The sequence below is a fragment of the Podarcis gaigeae genome, assembly GCF_964106915.1.
Source record: "Podarcis gaigeae genome assembly, chromosome: 13".
Taxonomy (NCBI): domain Eukaryota; kingdom Metazoa; phylum Chordata; class Lepidosauria; order Squamata; family Lacertidae; genus Podarcis; species Podarcis gaigeae.
In genome coordinates, this window is record NC_139689.1 from 55,747,448 (window position 1) to 55,767,371 (window position 19,924).

At 49.3% G+C, this 19,924-nt stretch overlaps 1 protein-coding gene across 18 annotated transcripts in view; it reads right to left on the bottom strand.

Moving 5' to 3' along the window:
* ACACB (acetyl-CoA carboxylase beta) overlaps positions 1 to 19,924 on the bottom strand; it is a 69,184-nt gene that overhangs the window by 44,939 nt on the left and 4,321 nt on the right. For 10 of the 18 annotated variants that reach the window (XR_014557638.1, XR_014557639.1, XR_014557640.1 and 7 more), the window contains exons 2-10: positions 19,015 to 19,155; positions 15,305 to 15,963; positions 7,572 to 7,704; positions 6,322 to 6,460; positions 6,132 to 6,241; positions 5,342 to 5,423; positions 4,418 to 4,516; positions 3,356 to 3,465; positions 2,241 to 2,351 (exon numbers count right to left, since the gene is read on the bottom strand). Coding sequence is in view for 8 of the 18 variants with exons in the window: in XM_083710064.1 (XP_083566190.1) it covers positions 2,241 to 2,351; positions 3,356 to 3,465; positions 4,418 to 4,516; positions 5,342 to 5,423; positions 6,132 to 6,241; positions 6,322 to 6,460; positions 7,572 to 7,704; positions 15,305 to 15,954 (1,434 nt within the window). In the remaining 10 variants the exon portion in view is untranslated. Of the gene's footprint in view, positions 1 to 2,240; positions 2,352 to 3,355; positions 3,466 to 4,417; positions 4,517 to 5,341; positions 5,424 to 6,131; positions 6,242 to 6,321; positions 6,461 to 7,571; positions 7,705 to 10,930; positions 11,094 to 15,304; positions 15,964 to 16,469; positions 16,976 to 19,014; positions 19,163 to 19,924 lie in introns of those variants that run through there. The other 8 variants (XR_014557645.1, XM_083710070.1, XM_083710069.1 and 5 more) reach the window with 4 other exon arrangements.

The following is a 19,924-nucleotide window of genomic DNA, read 5'->3' on the forward strand; positions in this document are numbered from 1 at the left end:
AGAATCACAGAATCATAGAATTGTGGAGCTGGAAGGGACCCAAAAGGCCATCTGGTCCAAGGCCCCGCAGTGCAGGAATCAATGCTACACAATCCACACCAGCTGGATAGGAGGGGAAGCTGAGATGGGTGTGGGTGACAAAAAACCCACCAATTAACACAAAGCAATCCAAAGCAGTCCATAACCTGGTCATTGCCTTTGGGGCCAGTTGGGAGTTTCTGAGTTGTAGAAAGTGATGCATGCATTACAACAAGCCAGTCTGGAAGTTACCAGAGCATGGAGTACAGCGGCCAAGTCATGTTGGCTATGGCCTTCCAGGTACATTCCAGAGCAGCATTACTCAAGGTTGGGACTGGGGAAGGATGTGAGCGGAGGACAGGACAAGGCTATGAGACACCCAAAGTTCGGTGTTTCGAAGTTTCAAAGGGGGGGGGGAGGCTTCTGGAGACAGTTTACTGGTGCTGAATTGTGTGGGCCATAAGGTAAAGAAGATCAGGAAAGGGCAGGGGAGGGAGCAAAACTCAAAGAACACAGAGGCACAAAAGCACACTGTACAGACAGATGCCAGGACGCTTCTGCTGGGCACAGGGGTTTCACAACAGAGATTTCACCCTGGAGAGCTGGCCTGATAATGTGAGCCATCACCTGAACAAACAATTTCCAGGGTGCTTGCTTGGGAGTAAGCTCCACTGAATTTAATGGAATTTACTTCTGAGTAAATATGCATAGGACTGCATATACACCAGGCAGTTGTATGAGGCCAGTGAATTGAATGTGCATGTGATAAAACCCAAACACTAAGAAATAAATTGTTGCAACATATATACTGCAGCAGCTTAGGAGAGGCATCCACCCTGTGCAGGAGTGAACAGGGAGAATCCTTTCTAAGCCATGTTCATGTTAATAACAAACACAGTAAATGCTGCTCAGTTAATCAGAGGCATTTTTTAGTCAACCAAAGTGGTTTTTCAAATCGTCAAAGTTGCACCCTACTGAAAACTCCTGCCTTAGAGGAACACAGACGTCACAGACTGATTCACATCTGTTAATGATTTATGCCTCTCCAAGGGCAAACTCCATGGCAGGCGGCAGCGCTGGAAGCAACATTTGTGCTGTTTGTTATGAACACATTAAAACAACCCATGTGTTTAATCTGGATTCAGCATTGGGAGAAAAAGCCCAATTTTTTTCCACAGGAAAGCCCAAAGTACAGATCTGCCAATTTTAATAAATGTGAACACATTTTCAGATATTCTGAAGAAGCCAAAGGTTTAAGGATTCTCTGTTGTGCAGCTTTTGGGAGGCAGGGCCGGAAAAACTTTTTCAGCTTGAGGGCCACTTTCCCTCATGAACAGAACTTTCTGAGGGCCACATACCAGCTGTGGGCGGGGCCAGAGGCCAGAGTGGGTGGAGTCCTTGGGGGGGTGCTTTTCCCATTGCACAGTGGACTACCTGCAAGCCACACAAGCGCCACACAGCTCTCCTCAAGAGGCACTGTCACGGTTCCAGGATACACCCAGCCCAAGCCCTCAAGGAGGGAGTGGAGAAATGCGACTTGGGGGGAGTCCCGAGGGCCAGACAGAGAGGACTCAATGTAGAGCCATATTCAGCTCCTTGACTTGAGGTTCTCTGCACCTGCGGCAAAGAGCAGCATCTGAATTTCATTTTAGTGTATTTGTAACATACCCCGGCCTCAACTTCCAAAAGGAAGCCTAGCAGTCAACATGCTTTGTCCTTGGCTATGGAAACTTTTCATTCATGAAGCAAAACCTCAGATAGTTGCAAATGTTCTGAAGTGGCACTTGCATGGATTATAAGATTATAAAATGGATATTTTAGTGTGGCAGCATCTGCACTCTGGAACCCCCTGCCTATTTACACCAGGCACTCTTTTTGGCACCAGCTAAAAACATTATTGTTTAGACAAGCCTACCTAGATATGTGGAATGTTGATGTATTTTTTATTCATTTATTGCAGTTTATTGCTGATTTTATCTTTTGAACATCAAAGAATTGTTTTTACTTATAATTTTATTAACTCTCTTTGCAAACTGATTTGATGGTTTATTTGTTTGTTTTACAAGCAAGTGGCGTATACATTCTATGAAATTAAATTAATTAATACAGGAATGCCACATTAACATAACAAGTTAACCATAAACAAACAATTAAACATTTAATTGTTAAGTGGAGAAAAGGGTGGGGTAAATTAATAATAAATCCACCACGGCAGCTTTCACCTGTCTGAAGCGGGTGGGAAACTCTTCTGCCGCTTCCACTATCCGGATTCCTTTGCCGCCCCCTCCCTCCGAAGCCTTGATCATCACAGGGTAGCCAATTCCCTCGGAAGCCTGAGAGAAAGGAAATTTCAGAAAAAGGAAAGGAAAGGAAAATAAGAGTCAGATGGCAAAGAGCTAAAGGACCATTCTCCGCTAATCGCAGCCCCAGACTACGGAGCGAACCATCTTCTCTGGGAGGCCAAGGGCTGTGCTTCTCTCAGGCTAAGTGTGGACAGCCTAGACTTCCCTCAGTACAAAATGGTGGCTGATTCACCCCGTGAAAAGTGCCCAGCTACACACACACAGAGCTACGGGCTCCTTAAGGAACAAGGCCACTGGCTGCCCCCCAGGGAGTTACCACCTTTGCCCGATACAAATGCTGCCCCACTCCTCCTCAATGTCTCATGTTTCAGGGTTGATCTGCAGATCAAAATTCAGCCCTGAACCCCGAGGCTTAAAAATTTGGTGGGAAAGGGAGAAACTTGGTTGTCTCAGCTTCTCTCACTTAGTAAGGGCTGATGGGAAAAGCCTTGGTTGCAAATTCTTCCTGCAATGTGGCTGTTAAATTGCACAGGATTTCTTCAAGGCTGATAATGTTTCTTTTTGAGAAGGAAGCTGTGTGTGGAGAATGCAACCCTTTTCAGGTGTGTTGTGGCCCTGAGGAAAACCCCCCTTTTGCAGCTGGAATGTGCCTTGGGAGGAAACTCTGCTGGGGGTTTTGCTCAGGACTTTCTTTGGACTCTCCTGAATCCACTGTCCATCAATTTCAGGGGGTGATTCCAAGTCAGGCAGCATCCGCTGGGCTCAGGGCTTGCTTGCTGGGGGCAGCTGGAGGAGCAGCAGATCTGACCTCCAGAGCCGCTTGCTGCCTCCTGCGCCTCTTCCTCCACCGTCGCCATCCCCCTGCTCCCTCCCCCGCCACCTTCAGGGCTTCCCCCGGCTGCCTCAAGTTGCCTTAGGTGGTGGCAGAGTGAGGAGGAGTCGGGTGGCATCTTCTGTCCTAGTCTGGCCCTGGCAGGGCCACAGGTCAGCAACCCCTGCTCTGAAGTCCAAAGTCCCCTCTGAACCTGCGTTACCTCCAGGCCTTCATCCTGATCCCTGACACAGCCCTGCCAATACGTCTCCAGGGGGACAGTGATGGTTCTTGGCTGCTCCTTCTCGTCCTCCATCCACTCAGCAACTAAACCTGGAAACATTCACATCAAGAAGCCTCAGAGTGATGGCCACAGGGATGTAAGAACAGCCGGGCTGGATCCGACCAGAGGCCTATCCGGACCGGCATCCCACAGGGGCCTGTCCATCACCTACAGGCAGCGCATGTAAGCAAAGCCCTGCTGGATCAGGCTGGGGGGGGGGATCAAGCCCAGCATCCTGATCTCATCCTTGCCAACTAGATGCCCCAGCGAAGTCCAGAAGCAGAACATGAGCCCAGGAGCAGCCCTCTCCCTTGGTTGCTCCCCAGCCGCTGGAATTCAGAGGCTTCGGGTCCTGGAAGTAACACACAGCGATCACGAGGAGTATTCTCTCCCTCTTTCCAAGCACTGGAACTCATGGATGTCCAGCGAAGCTGAATGTTGAAAGATTGGGAGAGGACCAAAGAAAGGACCTCTTCATGCAGTGCAGAGTTGAACTATGGAACTCACTCCCGCAGGAGGCAGTGGGACGGTCACCAGCCCAGGAAATTGGACAAATTCATGGCTGCTGAAACCACAGGAGAGTTGCTCTTGGGTTTGGGTTCTGCTTGTTGGTTTTCCATTGAGAATGGCTGGGGAAACCCAGCCAGATGGGTGAGGAGTTGTTGTTGTTGTTGTTGTTGTTGTTGTTGTTGTTGTTGTTGTATCTGGTTGGCGAGTGTGAGAGCAGAATGCTGGACAAGATACAAATGGAGACTTAATCTTCCTCAGCTCATGTCAACCACTGCAGAGGTAGGTAGGAGGGCGACAAAATGTGAGAGAGGCTCCATTTCACAAAAACAGGCCTTGGTTTCTGCCGTGCTCCTTGAGCCCTGAACCTCCACTCTGTCCCATCCCCTCTGGGCATGTGTAGAGTGAAGCTGGGATCAGGGGAGGCCTGCAATTGTTGGGGAGACCAACCAGAAGCCTGAGCTGGGCAGGGACAGAGCGCACGCGTTCTCTTACCACTTCCACTCCAAGGCAATGTGGGGATATGGACTGTCTGGGCCACAATGGTGGAAGCCACTTTGTCCCCCAGAGCCCACATGGCTTCACTGGGCGGGCCTGGCAAAACAGAACAAGTCGTCCTGGGGTAAGTGCAGAAAGAAACCAGCAAGAACTGTACTTACTTGGGCAAGGCCCAGCAGGACGGATGGTCCCCCCGCACAACAGGATGAGAGCCCATCCGTCCGTAGGCAGGATTGGAAGAGCGTAAGGAAGCAGCCAGGAGAGGCCCCACAAGAAGCCCAGCAGAGCTCCCTTGCTTACTTGCTCCGCACGCTGCTTGTTTTTAGTTTCTGCACCACAGAAACTCCATCAGTGCTCCTGTTCCAACAGGCAGGTTGGCACACGATTCATCCTGCATCTGCCCATTTAACAGTGCCACCAACATGCAAGAGGACAGGTCCCTGCCCCAGGCAGCTTACAGTCTGTAGTGCTATACAGGATATAACACAGGAGGAGCCGATGCTTGTCTTGTGGCCCCAGTTTTGCAATTTACCACAGCAGACAATTGTCTATTTTTGTATCCATGTGGACACACACAGAGCAATCTCTCAGTGCATAAACAACCTTGAAATCAGCCGTATTAACAGGTACACAGCAGCATGCATTTCAAAGACACTGAGCCAGCTCCCCATGTCAGTCTTTTGGAAATCTAAGATTCTGCCATGCACACCACAAAATATCAATTCACAGGAGGAGAAATTGGCAAAAACACATCTCATAAAACAAGCAAAACACCTACCCTGTCCCCAAATAAACCCGGCAAAAAAGAAGATTGTACCTTCAAAAGCCACCCCCCCCCATTTTTCCTCCAAAGGAATCTTAGGAGACGCTGTTGTGCCCACTCTCAAAATAGTAGGGACCCTTGCACGAAAGAATGCCTACCTAGGAAAGCAATGCCGTGTTTGTGAAGCAATTCTGGAAGTTTTGGATTTTCCGATGCGTGTCCCCAACCAGCCCAAACAGCCTGCAATGAAAGCATTTAAGAAACAGACTTCAGATCCATAAACAGCTGCTTGGACTCAAGATCTGCCCTACAGAGCCCAAAGACTACAAGAGATGCGTATTGCAGAGAACTCCCCAAGGGGAGTAGAGGAGCTTTGGCCACCTTCACACCATGCATTTAAAGCAGCAGGATACCACTCTAAACAGTCCTGGCTTCCCCCAAAGAAGTCTGGGAGATGTAGTTTGTTATGGGTGCATTCTCTCCCAGAGCTACAAATCCCGAGTTCTCTGTGAAGAGGGATTGACTATTAAACCACTCTAGAAACTGCAGCTCTGGAAGGAGAACAGGGGTCTCCTGACAACTCTCTGCACCCTTAGCAAACTCAGTTCCCAGAATACTGCTTAAATTGCTTTCCAAGGGCTTTCCAAGGGCTTTAATTCCGAGAAGGGAAACTGGTTGAGAGTGCAGAGGGTCGCAGAGCCACCCACTGCCTGAGCCAGCAGAGTCTCTCTATCTGTCCCCAGGAATCCTTTGCATTGCATGGAGGTTTCATGGCAGACACACGGAGGATCCAAACACAAAAGGCTGCGGAAAGCACTCCAAGGAAGCAAGCTCAAGAGCTACACACCTGTTGTAAACAACTGATCCTCAAAGCCGCCAAACCAAAACTGTTTTGTTGTTTTGTTCTCCGGAACAGGAAAGAGGCAGATAGAGCATTTCAGACCTTACCTGCACTGGAATCCTTTTTGAAATATCCACAATTAATTCTACGTTGGCATAATTGTTATTATTCGTTCCTCCGGGGACTGGCACATACTGGTCGGCCATTTTTATATACTCTGAAAAATTGTAATGGTAGAATTATTTGCAGCGCTGAATGTGCATGCAGAGACAGGGCGGCCACACTCTCGCTGCTTACCTGCATTTGCTTTGAGGTCTTCGGGTGTCACCATGACCACGAATCTAATGGCCCGTTCATTGCGGAACATCTCATAGGCCCAGCGGCGAATAGAGCGCATGCACTTCACAGCCGCAATGCCATTGTTGGCAATAAGGACCTGGGAAGAAACCACACACAGGTAATGTTTGTTACTGGTTGTTGTTAGAATCATGGAATCACAGAGTTGTAAGGGACCCCTGCGATGCAAGAATCTCAACTGAAGCATCTAAGCAGCTAATCCTGGAAAGATTTCCAGCTGGAGAATGGAGAGCGCCCCAATCCCTCCTCCAAAGACTACAAGAGAAGTGTGGGCCACACTCACACCCTACACTTTCAACCTCGGGCTGAACTGAAGATTGGTGGAGGGCTGCCCCCCCAAAAAAAATTGGAAGGGGCCTAAAAGAGCTCAGCCTCTAGGACAAGGGGTAGGCAACCTAAGGCCCGTGGGCCAGATGTGGCCCAATCGCCTTCTAAATCCGGTCTGCGGACAGTCCAGGAATCAGCGTGTTTATACATGAGTAGAATGTGTGCTTTTATTTAAAATGCATCTCTGGGTTATTTGTGGGGCATAGGAATTTGTTCATTTAATTTTTTTCCAAAATATAGTCGGGCCCCCCACATGGTCTGAGGAATGGTGGACTGGCCCACGGCTAAAAAAGTTTGCTGACCTCTGCTCTAGGAGTTGGTGCCCCTGATGATGACCTACTTACTATATACCCTTAAATATTTATTAAGCCCACCCTTCACCATGGGGTTCCAGGGTGGGTTCCATAAAGCTTAGTACAATGAAACCATGTAATGCACGAATATTAAATTGGGGTGGGGGGGGAGAGAGCGATAGTTTAACCTCACCCTCCAAACCCAAAGCTCTGTGCAAAAGAGTTTCTTGGTCTTCTTAAATATGGAAAGAAAAATGAATGAAAAGTGATACAAATATGGTGGCGGACCCAACCTTCCTTGGAGGTTTTTAAACAAAGGTTGGATGGCCATCTGTCAAGGATTCTTTAGCAGTGATTCCTGCACTGCAGGGGGCTAGGCTAGATGACCCTTGGCGTCCCCTCCAATTCTGCAACTCTGTGATTCTATGAAAAATTTGCATTTGAGCTCTGACCTTATGCCAAAAGAGGGCGACTATGCGTACCCTCCCGGAGATATTTTTTAGACGCCCACAAGAAACCCAGCCATGGTCACAAACCCCCTGATGTGCTACCCTTCTCTGGGGATGCTACCTTTTCAATGACACGGTTTCCTCCAAAACGAGTCACAAACTCCGCAGGCGAGGCCACTGTGAAGTCCCTGTGCAAGTCTAGCTTCCTTTGCTCACGCCCCTTCTTGGTCAGGTGCATCCCCGACATGCTGGGTCTGGAAGGGGTGAGAAGACGGAGGGAAATTAAGAGTGGAGGCTGACCTGGTAGGACTGATAGGAAGCAGGAGTCACAGGCAGCAACTCATTGGAACCAGAAAGGCAGCTCAAGGAGGAGCAAGCTTTCAAACCACCACTCCTCTGGTTATCAAGGGCGAACCAGAAATGCCCTCCAGGAGACACGTACTGAATAATTCCACATTTCTTGTTGTTGTTTTTCTCCTCTTTTCAGACCAAAATGACTCACCAAGTGTAGGCTGGCTCAGAAATGTGTTTGTGATCTATAAACTTTGGAGAACTCGTTTGAAAGCTGCAGAAGAAATTGTCTGTGTCCGACCACAAGGACACCCAGCAGGTCTTCTCCCAAGAGCAAAGAGTCACCAGCCTCAAGGCTGGCTTGAGACCAGGAAGACTCCCTTCGCTCTGTCTCTATGTGAAGGAAATGTTACCACAGTGAAACAAATTGGTGGCCTATTCAGGACACAACATGCAACCTAGTGGCAGAATTCACCCCCCTAGTGATGATGACTAGCTTACATGGTGGCTTTAAAAGATGACAAAGGGAAGTGAGATCTTAGAGAGAGCCTCCATGTGCAAGCACATCATACCACCAAATAATGCCAGATGCTGGGCACAAGGAGAGGAGGGCTGCTGCTGGTGAGCTGGAAACAGAAGGCTGGGTTAAGCAAGACCTGGCCTGACCCAGGCAATCCTTACCCAAATTCTCACCTTCCGTATGCCCCCCTAACTAAGGAGAGGCAAAGGAGGGCAGCTTGCCACTCAGCTTCTGTTCCTTGCTGCTATCTCCTTGCTCTCTCGCCAAGTGCTTGCAGGGCTGGCCTCAGAAATGCAGCTGCAGGGCAAGATTAGGCCGGGGAGGGGGGCAACAAACACCCTCCGGAGCAAAGGACAAAAAGTGAGTTTGGCAGTTTTGACTGGGAATTTAGCCTAATCATCAAAATAAAAATTAATAATCACTCCTTCTGATAGCAAACACAGGTGGTGAGTTAAGACAAGAGGAAACTCCTCCCACCGCTGGCTCCCCCCATGAATGCTGAGCAGTCCAGAAGCCACAGAACATTTGAGTGCCAGCTGGAAAAGAAGAATGAAAAATGGAAGGGGGAAGAGAGAGAAAAAGGAGGAGTGGAAATCCTCTCTTGGAAAGAATGACAGGCTCATGAACATGAGCACTCCACTAGGGTATATATTTCCAAACACAAACACCCCACACTCACAGAACTCTTCAGTCTTCAAGAACCAGACAAATCTCCAGTAACTTTAGCAAATTTCTCTTGATGGTCATCTTGCAGTGACCTCAGCCTTTGGGGGAAGGGGGAAGGGGTAATGTGCCCTTTCATATACAAATCTGAACCTGGACTAATTGGCATTTCAAAAAGAAAGTATAAGCAGTCGCAAAGCAGTATGAAAAATGTATCTCCACCCCACTCAGTCATTTAGTCAAGTTGGTCAGGCCATAGTTTTGTTGGGATGCATGGACTCCTAGAGGGTAAACCCTTTAAAATCTCTTGTCACAGAGGCAGGCAGTCTAGTCCCTATCTAATGCAGACTGCAGCATCCTGGGGCCCTGGGGCTTGCCCCCTTCCTCAAAAGCTCCTCCCCAGAGTTGGGACATGCAAAGTGTGACCTCTCTTCAACTGCACTTGACCTTCTCAGATAATCTGTGCAAGAGGAAATGGAAGCCCTGCTTGGTCAGAGGGTCTTCTCATCAGGAGACAGGGGCCGGGCAAAGGTCCGGCCATGCCACCCTCTGGCTGGGGCAACACGGCTGCGCTGTGGGACCCTAGTAGCTAAACCCACATTTTGAGTGGTGCATTTTGTGGGGTGGGGGAGGGGGAAGGGAAGAGAAAAGAATCTTAATAACATATATTTAGGGAATTAATTTATTTTAAAGCCACCTTTCCAACTGCTTCACGCAATATGAAATGCGACACATTTAAACAACCTTATAAAGCCTTATAAATCAGAATTTACAACTTTTGTTTTGCTATAAAAATATGCAAATTGGGGGGGGACTCAAAATTCTTTTTGGTGCCAAAAAGAATTCAGGAGGACCCTGAATTCCCTTATATGCAGCAGAAATACTGATACAAAGGACTCCGTCTCCACAGCACCATGTGAAATTTGGTTTTCATAATGGTCTTAAGTACTTTACCAACCTAATATTAAGTCTCCCCCAGAAATAACCTTGGAGGTTTTTAGGCAGAGGTTGGATGGCCCTCTGTCAGTCATGATCCCTGCATTGCAGGGAGCTGGACTAGATTACCATCAGGATCCCTTCCAACTCTACAATTCTATGATTCTATACTATGCTGCTTTGTTGCACTTATGTTAATTTTACTATATTGATATGTTTATTGAAGTAAATCAAAACCTTCATTAAATAAAAATAAATCGGGATAAATTATACTGGAATCAGTGTCTCCCATGTACTCCCAAGGCGTGCACACAATTTTGCTTATTTCTGCTTTTAGCAAAAACTTAACCCAATTTTTAGATGACAGGCAGGGAAAGCAAGGGGAAAGCAAGACCGACCAACCTGACAAGATGCTGTGAAGTTAGTCCCCCCCCCCCCCACACTTTCCAAACTGGATGTTTAAAAGAAAAATGCAGTGCGGGCAGGGAGGGAAGAGGGCAAGAAAGATTTAAAATGGAAGAGGCAAGCAAGGGTCAAGGGTGGGAAACACAGTGACGTCACACAATAAACGTGGATTTTGTTTTGGAAATGGGAAACTCCATCTAGGAGCTTTTCCGGCCACAGCAGTTTTCGAAACACACACGGGCACAATCTTTGCTGACGCAAACGAAGAAGCGGAAGAATCTAGAGAATCCACTCCCCAAATGCACGGAGGCTCCAAAACACCCAGGGGTGCAATAAAGCAGACGAAAGGGCTTCTGCAAGCCCCCACCTGGCCTCTGGCACTTCTGAAAACCCCACGCGGGAAATATCGACTGCAGAAAGCCAGTCCCCCTTCTGACATGCAGGTGCCTGAAAAAACCTCTTAAGCTGGGGAAAGGACTTGCCCGTCCGAGCAGGGCAGCTGCCGCCTCCCCCTCCCCGGCGGACGCCACGCACACGGGGAAGGGGACCCCAAGAGGGTCCACGAGCCCCTCCTCTCCGCCTGCCCGAAGCGGAGAAGGGACTTCAGCCGCCAAGTCTCGGCCCTCTCCCGGGGACCAAGTCCCCTGCCCGCCCCCAGGACTGACCTCCAGAGGCCCCCGGAGCAGCTCCGATCGGCTCCGCCTTCCTCTGCCATCCTGCCCGGGAGCCCCCCAGAAGGGCGGAGGGCAGGGGACCCCGAGGCAGCCTCGTCCTCCGCCGCCGCCGCCGCCGCCTCCTGCTGCTGCTCCATTGCTGCCGCCTGTTGCTCCCCTTTGGGCAAAGGGCCAGCAAACTCTCGAGCAGCACCAAGCGGCTCAGCCGAGGAAAAGGGCCCCGAGGCGCCGCAGAGAAGGAAGCCCCGGGCCGGAGTCGGGGCGCTTCTCAGGCGCGGCTGCTTCTCCTCTCCCAAAGAGACACAAGCAACCCTTTCCTAGGCAGGTGCTTTTTTAAAGGGGGGGGGGGCGAAGCCAAAGAACACCCAGGTCTTGTGGACAGCAGAGAAAAAAGGACTCAGAAGAGTCCGATTAGTGTCGGATTAGTACCTGGAGAGCCCAGGGTTCAAATCCCCCCCCCTCATGAAGCTCCCTTGGGCAGGTCACGGCCTCTCGGCCGAGCCTACCTGGCAGGGCTGCGGTGAGGAGAGATGGAACCAGGTGGGCCACCTTGAGCTTCTGGGAGAAGAACGTGGGATAGAAACACAGCAAATAAATTTGGGGGGGGGGGTTGAGAAAACCACGTCACCCTTTACACTGACGCGGCAAACCTGCTCTGGGGGCTCAGCCAAAGTCCCGCCTCTGATAGTGACCAGCCAGGCACCTCCAGAAAGCTCATCGCCCGACACCACTGGCTTGGCAGACTGACGGAAGGCAGGCATGCGGGGTTTGCTTCTCACTGAAATCCAAGTTGTCGCTTTCCTCGTTGCCAAGAGTCCCCTGCGCAAGGGACCCCCAGGGCTGCAAAGCCCCTTCACCATTTCTACGTGTCACTACATAGCCCCCCCCCATTGCAACAGGAGAGCAGCAGCAAGAGGGAGGCAAGGGGCCTGCCCCCCCCAAAGAAACAGTCCTTTGTCCTAATCAGGCCTTTTGTCCTCTGCTTATCAGCAACCCTGGAAGGCTTTGGGAACAACTTGTAGCTAATGTGTTTGCCTGTGTTTAAAAATAAAATGTGTCCTTGTGGACATTAAGGCTTATTGTGTGACACTGCTTCAGAAGAGGTTCTCTAAAAAAAAATTAGAAGCAGGATATAGATCTTTGAAACACCAGATAATAAATAGACTATGGGTATCTGGAATACATTACCAATCATCTCGGCCCCTACGATTGGTTGAGCTGGTTGGTGGTGGCTCCACCAGAGGCCCTCCGATTCTCACCAGCCTGTGAGGGTGACTTTTCAGTGATGCCCTCCCTAGTCAGGTGCGTCTGCGTCCATCATTATTTATTTTCAGGAGCAATTTTTAAACTTTCCTGCTTGGCCAGGCATTTGGTGACTAAAGAATTACGATTATTAATTGATGCCCTTTATATTCCACCTTTTTTCTCTCCAAGGAGCGCAAGGTGGTGTACATCATGCTCCCCTCCCCCCTTTCACCCTCACAACAGCCCTGTGGGGCGGGGTGGGCTGAGTGACAGGCCCAAGGGCAGCCAGGGAGTTTCATGGCTGAGGGGGGGATTCGAACCCTGGTCTTCCAGCTCCTGCAGCAACACTCCAAACGGTGGCACCACACTGGCTCTCACTGTTCCAGGCAACCCTAAGATCACTGGGTGGAAGAATGTTTTTTTTCTTTTTGGTGAACTGCTTTTGGAATGTTCTTAACTGTAACTGATTTTAGAAGTTTTCAATTGTAGTTCTTTTTAGACTGTTTTAACCTGTTTTAAAACGTTTACCTTGCTTTTGTTTTAAATGGCCCATCTGTTTGCCACCCTGGGCTCTTTGGGGAGGGAGGGAGGGATATAAATTCAATAAATAAGCAACAATAATTTCTCCTCTGAAAAACAAACAAACAGGTCATTCCCTCTGCCCCATCTACACATCATCCACACAGTTCCATCAGCTTCAGGATCTGAACTCGCTGCTCCTCTCTCTTTTCACTCACCACTCCTTGCTGTCGGGTGCTTTAAGAGTTAACTTTTACTAACATGAAGCAGAGAGCTGTGCCTGCCTTTTCTGCTATGCAGCTGGTATAGGCAAGGGCTCCTCCACATTTCTGTTACTCCTGTGATTTTTATTCAAGGGTCAGAGAGGTTCATCTTTTGTCCTGCCACTTTTCCTGGAAAATCCACTGCTTACTGCTGAATTGGAGCAAATTCCAGTTGGGTTTTCTGCAGATTGACATTCAGGTTTTCCCAGGAAAAGCGGCAGCACAAGCCAGTGTGGTATAGTGGTTAAGAGCGGTAGTCTCCTAATCTGGGGAACCGGGTTCGCGTCTCCGCTCCTCCACCTGCAGCTGCTGGGTGACCTTGGGCCAGTCACACTTCTCTGAAGTCTCTCAGCCCCACTCACCTCACAAAGTGTTTGTTGTGGGGGGGAAGGGAAAGGAGAATGTTAGCCGCTTTGAGACTCCTGAAGGGGAGTGAAAGGCGGGATATCAAATCCAAACTCTTCTTCTTCTTCTTCTCTTGGACCTGTGAATGGAAATCATGGGGCAAACAGAAATGTGGATGAGTCCATGCCCTTGGAGCCTTGAGCCAAAAAATGCTGGATGCTCAATGCAGGTTGGTGAGCAATGCACATGGCCTTTTAATGCCCCCACCCCATAAGGCCATTTGTAGTGAGTGAGGCATGCATTATTATCTGGAGAGTGCTGCCGCCCTCCAGCCACCACCCATTAGAATCATCAATGGCCAAGAAGGGACCCCAAAGAACCTTAAGTCCACAATCTAAAATTACCTAAATCTACCACTGGCTGCAAGCCAAGACCCCGGCTGAACTAAGAAGGGGGTCATTAATGGGAGTGCTGGATTTCTTAAACAGAAAAGTTCTGGCTTTGGCTGGATGCTGAGCTACCATGAAGCTGAGCTACTCTGGAGATTGTTACCTCTTCATATCACCTATTTTCGTCTTTCAGAAACCACGTATAAATTTTAAATCAATAAAATAATAACAATAACAACAACAACAACAACAACAACAATAATAATAATAATAATTTATTTGCACCCCATCTGGCTGGGTTGCCCAGCCACTCTGGGCAGCTTCCAACAAAGATTAAAAATACATTAAAATGTCACACATTAAAAACTTCCCTGAACAGCCTTCAGATGTCTTCTAAATGTCAGGCAGTTGTTGTTCTCTTTGACATCTGGTGGGAGGGCGTTCCACAGGGCAGGGGCCACTACCGAGAAGGCCCTCTGCCTGGTTCCCTGTAACTTGGCCTCTCGCAGTGAGGGAACCGCCAGAAGGCCCTTGGAGCTGGACCTGAGTGTCTGGGCTGGACAATGGGGGTGGAGACACTCCTTTGGGAATACTGGACCGAGGCTGTTTAGGGCTTTAAAGGTCAGCACCAACACTTTGAATTGTGCTCAGAAACGTACTGGGAACCAAGGTAGGTCTTTCAAGATCGGTGTTATGTGGTCTCAGCGGCCGCTCCCAGTCACCAGTCTAGCTGCCGCATTCTGGATTAGTTGTAGTTTCCGGGTCACCTTCAAAGGTAGCCCCACGTAGAGCGCATTGCAGTAGTCAAGCATAAATCAAACATTTCTAAACTGACATACAATGAAAGAGACCTCAGCATCTCAAAATGAAAGACATTTTTTTAAGCCACAACTTCAACAGTTACTCCAACAAGCAAGGAGCATAGCAAATAAAAAATCAGTTTGCCAAAAAATAAAAGAGGGAAAAGGCACAGAGAAATCTCTTGGCCTGTATCTTGAACTGAACAAAGGAGGAGCCAGGAGCTTCTTCTCTGCCTTTTGGTTCCTTCATATGTTTATTTACTCCATTTGTATCCTTCCCTTCCTCCCAAAGGAGCCCAGGATGTGCCACCACCAAGAAGACGCCCCACCCCACCCCCGTCAAAGCAGAACATGGCTGGCAGGCCACTCCCATCATCCTGGGCCACTTGGCCTCGCTAGCTGGGGCTCATGGGAGTTGGAGTCCAGCAACGTCCGGAGGCCACAAGCTCCTCATCCCATCCTTTAAAGCTCAGCCTTCCCCAACCTGGTGCCCTCCAGCTCTTATCAGCCCCAGAAGGACGAAGCATCCTTTGGGGGGAACGTGGCCGTGCTGGCTGGGTGGACATGAGCTGTAAGCTAAAACTTATTGAGGATATGGGGTTGGGGAAGCTGCTTAAGGTCATAGGCATTCAGCTGCAAAGGAGGGTTAGACTGCTGTGAATCAGAAGGAGAGGGGGCTTTGGCATAAGTTAGGAAAGACAAAGAGCACAGGATCTCATATTGTGCCCGTTTCACATGCCATGCTCAAACAAGCTTTTGCCTGGCCCAGCTGCCAGCAGGGTCTCCGGCTCCCATGATGCTTACCTCATCACCCCACTGGTCTCCGACAGGGAGATCAGCGGCGAGGAATCCACGGAGGACGAGGACCCGACGCTGGCCAAGCTGCTCCTCCTCCTGCCCGCCATTTTGAAGGATCCAGCCACAAGCTCGTCATCAGAAGAGTTGTCTTCGAAAGAGCCCAGCACAAACTTGGTCATTGCTTGGCGCCTCACTTGGGCCTGGCTGCTCTCTGGTTCCTCTCCTGAGAGGGACCGCATTTGCCTCAGCGACTGGCCTGAGGAAGGGACGATGACCCGGCTGAGAGGCCTCCCCGACTCCGTGGCTGGGGAGCCCTGGGCCAAATGACCTGAGGCAGACTGGGGAATTGGGGGCTTGCAGGGGCAGGAGGGGTGTTCTGGCTGCTTAGCGGCACCCACAGAGGCCTGCGTGCTTAGAGGAGGGCACTGCTGTGAGGCATCTTCGGAGTCCTGGCTGGGCCCCATCAGCGGGGGCTGCGACCCACAAGCTTTGGAGAGTTGGAGGGGGGATCCATTGGTGGGAAGATCCAGAGTTTCGGAAGGAAGTGGCTGGTCTGGGGCAGGCCCTTCCACGACCAGTTTCCTTGGGTAGTTTGCCATTTTGGTCCAAACTAACCAGGCCAAAGTCAGCAAAGAGAAAAAAGCTAGCAGGACCATTCAGAAATCCTGGATGGGGGTGGAAAGAGAGAAGAATATTTAGGGGTGGTAGTAGGAAAAACCACACACACAAACACACACTTCCAGAGTTCTGAAAGTTAACCTAAGGTCACCTTTGGCAACCTGGTGCTCTCCAGACAAACTACAGCCCCCGTCAGAATTGAAAAGCCAGCAGCAAAATGGATAATTTTGCATTTTAAAAAATCTGTTCTGCTGCTGCTGCATCAACTGCCTCCCCCACAAGCTTTTATTAAATGCAAGCTCTCACCACAAAATTATAAACACACAAATAAATTGATACTGGGCCCCTCAAAACTGAAAAAGAGCTTTCCTCAGCAATGACCCCATGATCAAGTTAAGAGGAATTCCAAGGACCATATGGGCCAGATTCATGCACAAACACAGACAACAACAGCATCCACCACACTGTAGAACTGCTGCCCCAAGACCTTCACTTAAAAATAGACATGACAACACACAGCAGGCCTTTGCTCCAGGAAAGATCCACCTCTTACAGTATTTTATATTGCAGCCAATGGAATCTCTTCGCTGATCTATCTCTCTGCTGCCAGGTCCTGCGGCTGAGCCAGAGGGGTTCTTGAAACATGAGCTATTTTTGTTAAGTTGTGGGTGAACATATCAGACGACACAGCGATTCTTCAGACAGCTCTTGTTTATTCACAGGCCAGAACTGAACTGAACTGAACTGAAGGGTTCAGCCATCCTGCTTATATAGAGCTCCACTAGAACGCAACTGTAACACTTTCTGTAACTATCCAATCACTGAACGTCACTTTCAATCCCTTATTTGCATATGTGGACCTGAGTGAAAACTATCTATACTATCTACAGTATCCCCCTGCTGGCCCAGGGTGAGAACTTCAGTACATAACAATTTTCATTCTCCAAAAGCAGCCCCTTGGCAAAGTCTGCCTGTTCTCCTGTGCCATGGCCTGAGCATAGGGCAACACCCCCGCCTCCTGGAGCAAGAGCTTCCGCACAGAGACACCTGCCATGTCTGCAAGGACGGGGACAGGGGCAGCCTTCCTGTCAGGTGGGGGCAGATTCTGAGGGGCAATCTGCTCAGCTTTGGAACAGGCACCCCCTCCCCCTTGTGTGCATCCCACCAGCATTTACGCAGGTTGCTGAGAAATAAATGGAGACATAAATTGGCCTTCCCTTGCTCAGGGATAGTAGCCCAACTGAGGGGAGGCTTGGAACAGGCCGGGCAGCGGCCCCCAGCAATTTCTAGAGGTAGTATCTCTCTCTCTCTCTCTCTTTCTTTCTCTCTCTCTCTCTCTCTCTCTCTGTGTGTGTGTGTCCTTACTTTGCAATCCCCACTTTACTCAATTTCACTGCAGGGCCCCAGAACCTAAGCGTAAGGGGGGGGCTGTATATGGAAGTGCAGAGGGGAGCATAATGTCTCCACTTTGGCCCCTGACAACAAAATGTCTCAGGGGCACAGACACCGACATGTCACTTTAGGACACAGGCCCATCCCTCTCCTCTACCTCGCCCCCCCCCCAAATCCTGCCTCCCACGAGATCAATGTCATGTCCAGCACAATCCTAGGCGCTGGTCCATGGGAGTGTCAGCTTACTACAGGTAGCCGATTCAAGGTGGAGATTCTTTTTGGGGATTTCTTTGCTTTTAACATTTATTATTTTTATTATTTTTGTTTATTAAATCTGTAAACTACCCTTCATCTGTAGATCTCAAGGCAGTTCACAACATAAAATTACAATATAAAAAACACAAAATACATAAGAACACTAAGAACAAACCAAACAGATACCCCCACCGTTCCCACAAGCACATTTAAAAGGCTGTAGAATATTAATTGGCCAAAGGCCTGGTTGAAGAGGAACATTTTTGTCTGGCACCTAAAGGTGTATAATGAGGGCACCAGCTGAACCTTCCTGGGGAGAGCATTTCACAAGCAGGGAGCCACTGCAGAAAAGGTCCCGTTCTTGTGTTGCCACCCTCCGTGCCTCTTGAGGAGGAGGATCTCAGGGTCCAGGTCAGTTATATGGAGAGAGACGGTCCTTGAGGTCTTGCAGTCCTGAGCCACTTAAGGCTTTATAGGTCAAAACCATACTTTGATTTGGGCCTGGAAACTAATTGGTAGCCAGTGCAGTTGGACCAGGATTGGTGTAAGATGTTCAAACCGTCTTCCTCTGGTGAGCAACCTGGCCACCAAATTTATGCACCATCTGAAGTTTCTGAACCATCTTCAGAGGAAGCCCTACTTATAACACATTTCAGTAATCTAACCTAGAGGTTACCAGAACATAGAGAACAGTAGTTAGGCTGTCCCTGTCCAGATAGGGGCGTAGCTGGGCCACCAGCCGAAGCTGATGGAAGGCACTCTGGGCCACTGAGGCCACCTGAGCCTCAAGGATTCAGGAGGATCCTCAAGCTACGAACCTGCTCCTTCAGAAGGAGGGTAATCCCATCAAGAACAAGTGATCTCCCACCCATCTGATCTAGGGAACCACCCACTAACAGTGCCTCCGTCTTATCTGGATTGAGCTTCACTTTGTTGGCTCTCATCCAGTCCAGCACTTCCACTGCAGATGTAGAGGAGAAATAGAGCTGAGTGTCATCAGCATACTGCTGACAACGTACTCCAAACCTCCGGATAACCCCACCCGGTGGTTTCATGTAGATGTTAAACAGCATAGAGGGGGGAAAATGATGTTTATATGCAAAATCCCACTGAATTCAATAACTTACTCCTAAGTAAGGCTACCTTCACCTCATACTTTTAAAGTGTTTTAAACAGTCATGGGTTCTCCCAGAGAATTTTGGGAGCTGTAGTTTGCTGAGAGTTGTTAGGAGACTGCTATTCCCCTCCCAGAGCTACGATTCCCAGAGTGGCTTAACAACCAGCCCCTCTTCACAGGGGTCTCTGAGACATGGAGGGCACTTTCTTCTCCACCCCTGGCCAAATCCAACTCTAGACATATTTCTATGGTGACTGTAGAAGTTGCTCTGCACCATAAACAAACAAACAACCATTAGCAGAAATACGAGCTTCCTTGGGTTTTTGCCACTTACCAGCCTCTCTGAGCCAAGGAGCCCCTCACCACCAAGCGGCCAAATCTACAAACCTCCTTTCTTCGTTCTCAAGAACTAGAGAATCACCGCACCCATCCAGGCACAGCCACAGTAGTCTGAGAAGGAGCTTGGCAGCTGTCGCTTGGTCCTGAGCCAGGCCAAAAAAAGGAGTCAAAACAACCCCCCTCATTTGCATGGTAACGTGATGATAGTTTGCAGCGGGGGGGGGGGGCAGGGAAAGAGTGGCTCATTATTGCATCGGCCACCTCCTTTGATCAGGCAATACATCAAGAAGTAACCACTGACTGGGGGGGGGGGGTCCCCCAAAACATCTATCTGTATTCCTGTATCAATAAAGTTTGGAAGATGTACAGAACAGAAACAGGTCCTTTTTTAACCCTCTGAACTAGGGATGGGAAGCATCTGCAGCCTGGCAAATGTTGCTGCACTCCTTCCCATCAGCCAGAACTGCCAACTGGTTCTGGGGAGTGAGAGTTAGAACCCAGCACGGGTTCCTCTCCCCCATGGCTCCTCTGTCTCTGATTTATTTCTTTTAAAAGTGAGAGTGTAGGTTTCCAGCCTTTATGGCCTCAGCAGGAGGGTAGTGGTAAAATGCTGAAGACAGCAGCTCATTGTGATGACCCTCAAAGCCAATTGCTGAAGATGCTTGCATGAAGTAGGAACCTCATCAAAGAAAAGTAATGAAGGAGCAAGCCTCTGATTATTTCCTTCCTTCTCCAACTTTTGCTTTGTTAATCTGTTGCACACAATAGTAGAACTTGAAAGCCTCCTTATCACCTCATGCACCAGGCAGAACAATGAGTGTCAATCAGCTTAGCATCACTGCAGATGATGTCATCACGCCTGCTCTGTGCTCCATGCACTACAAGCTAATAGAACTCAAAGGTAA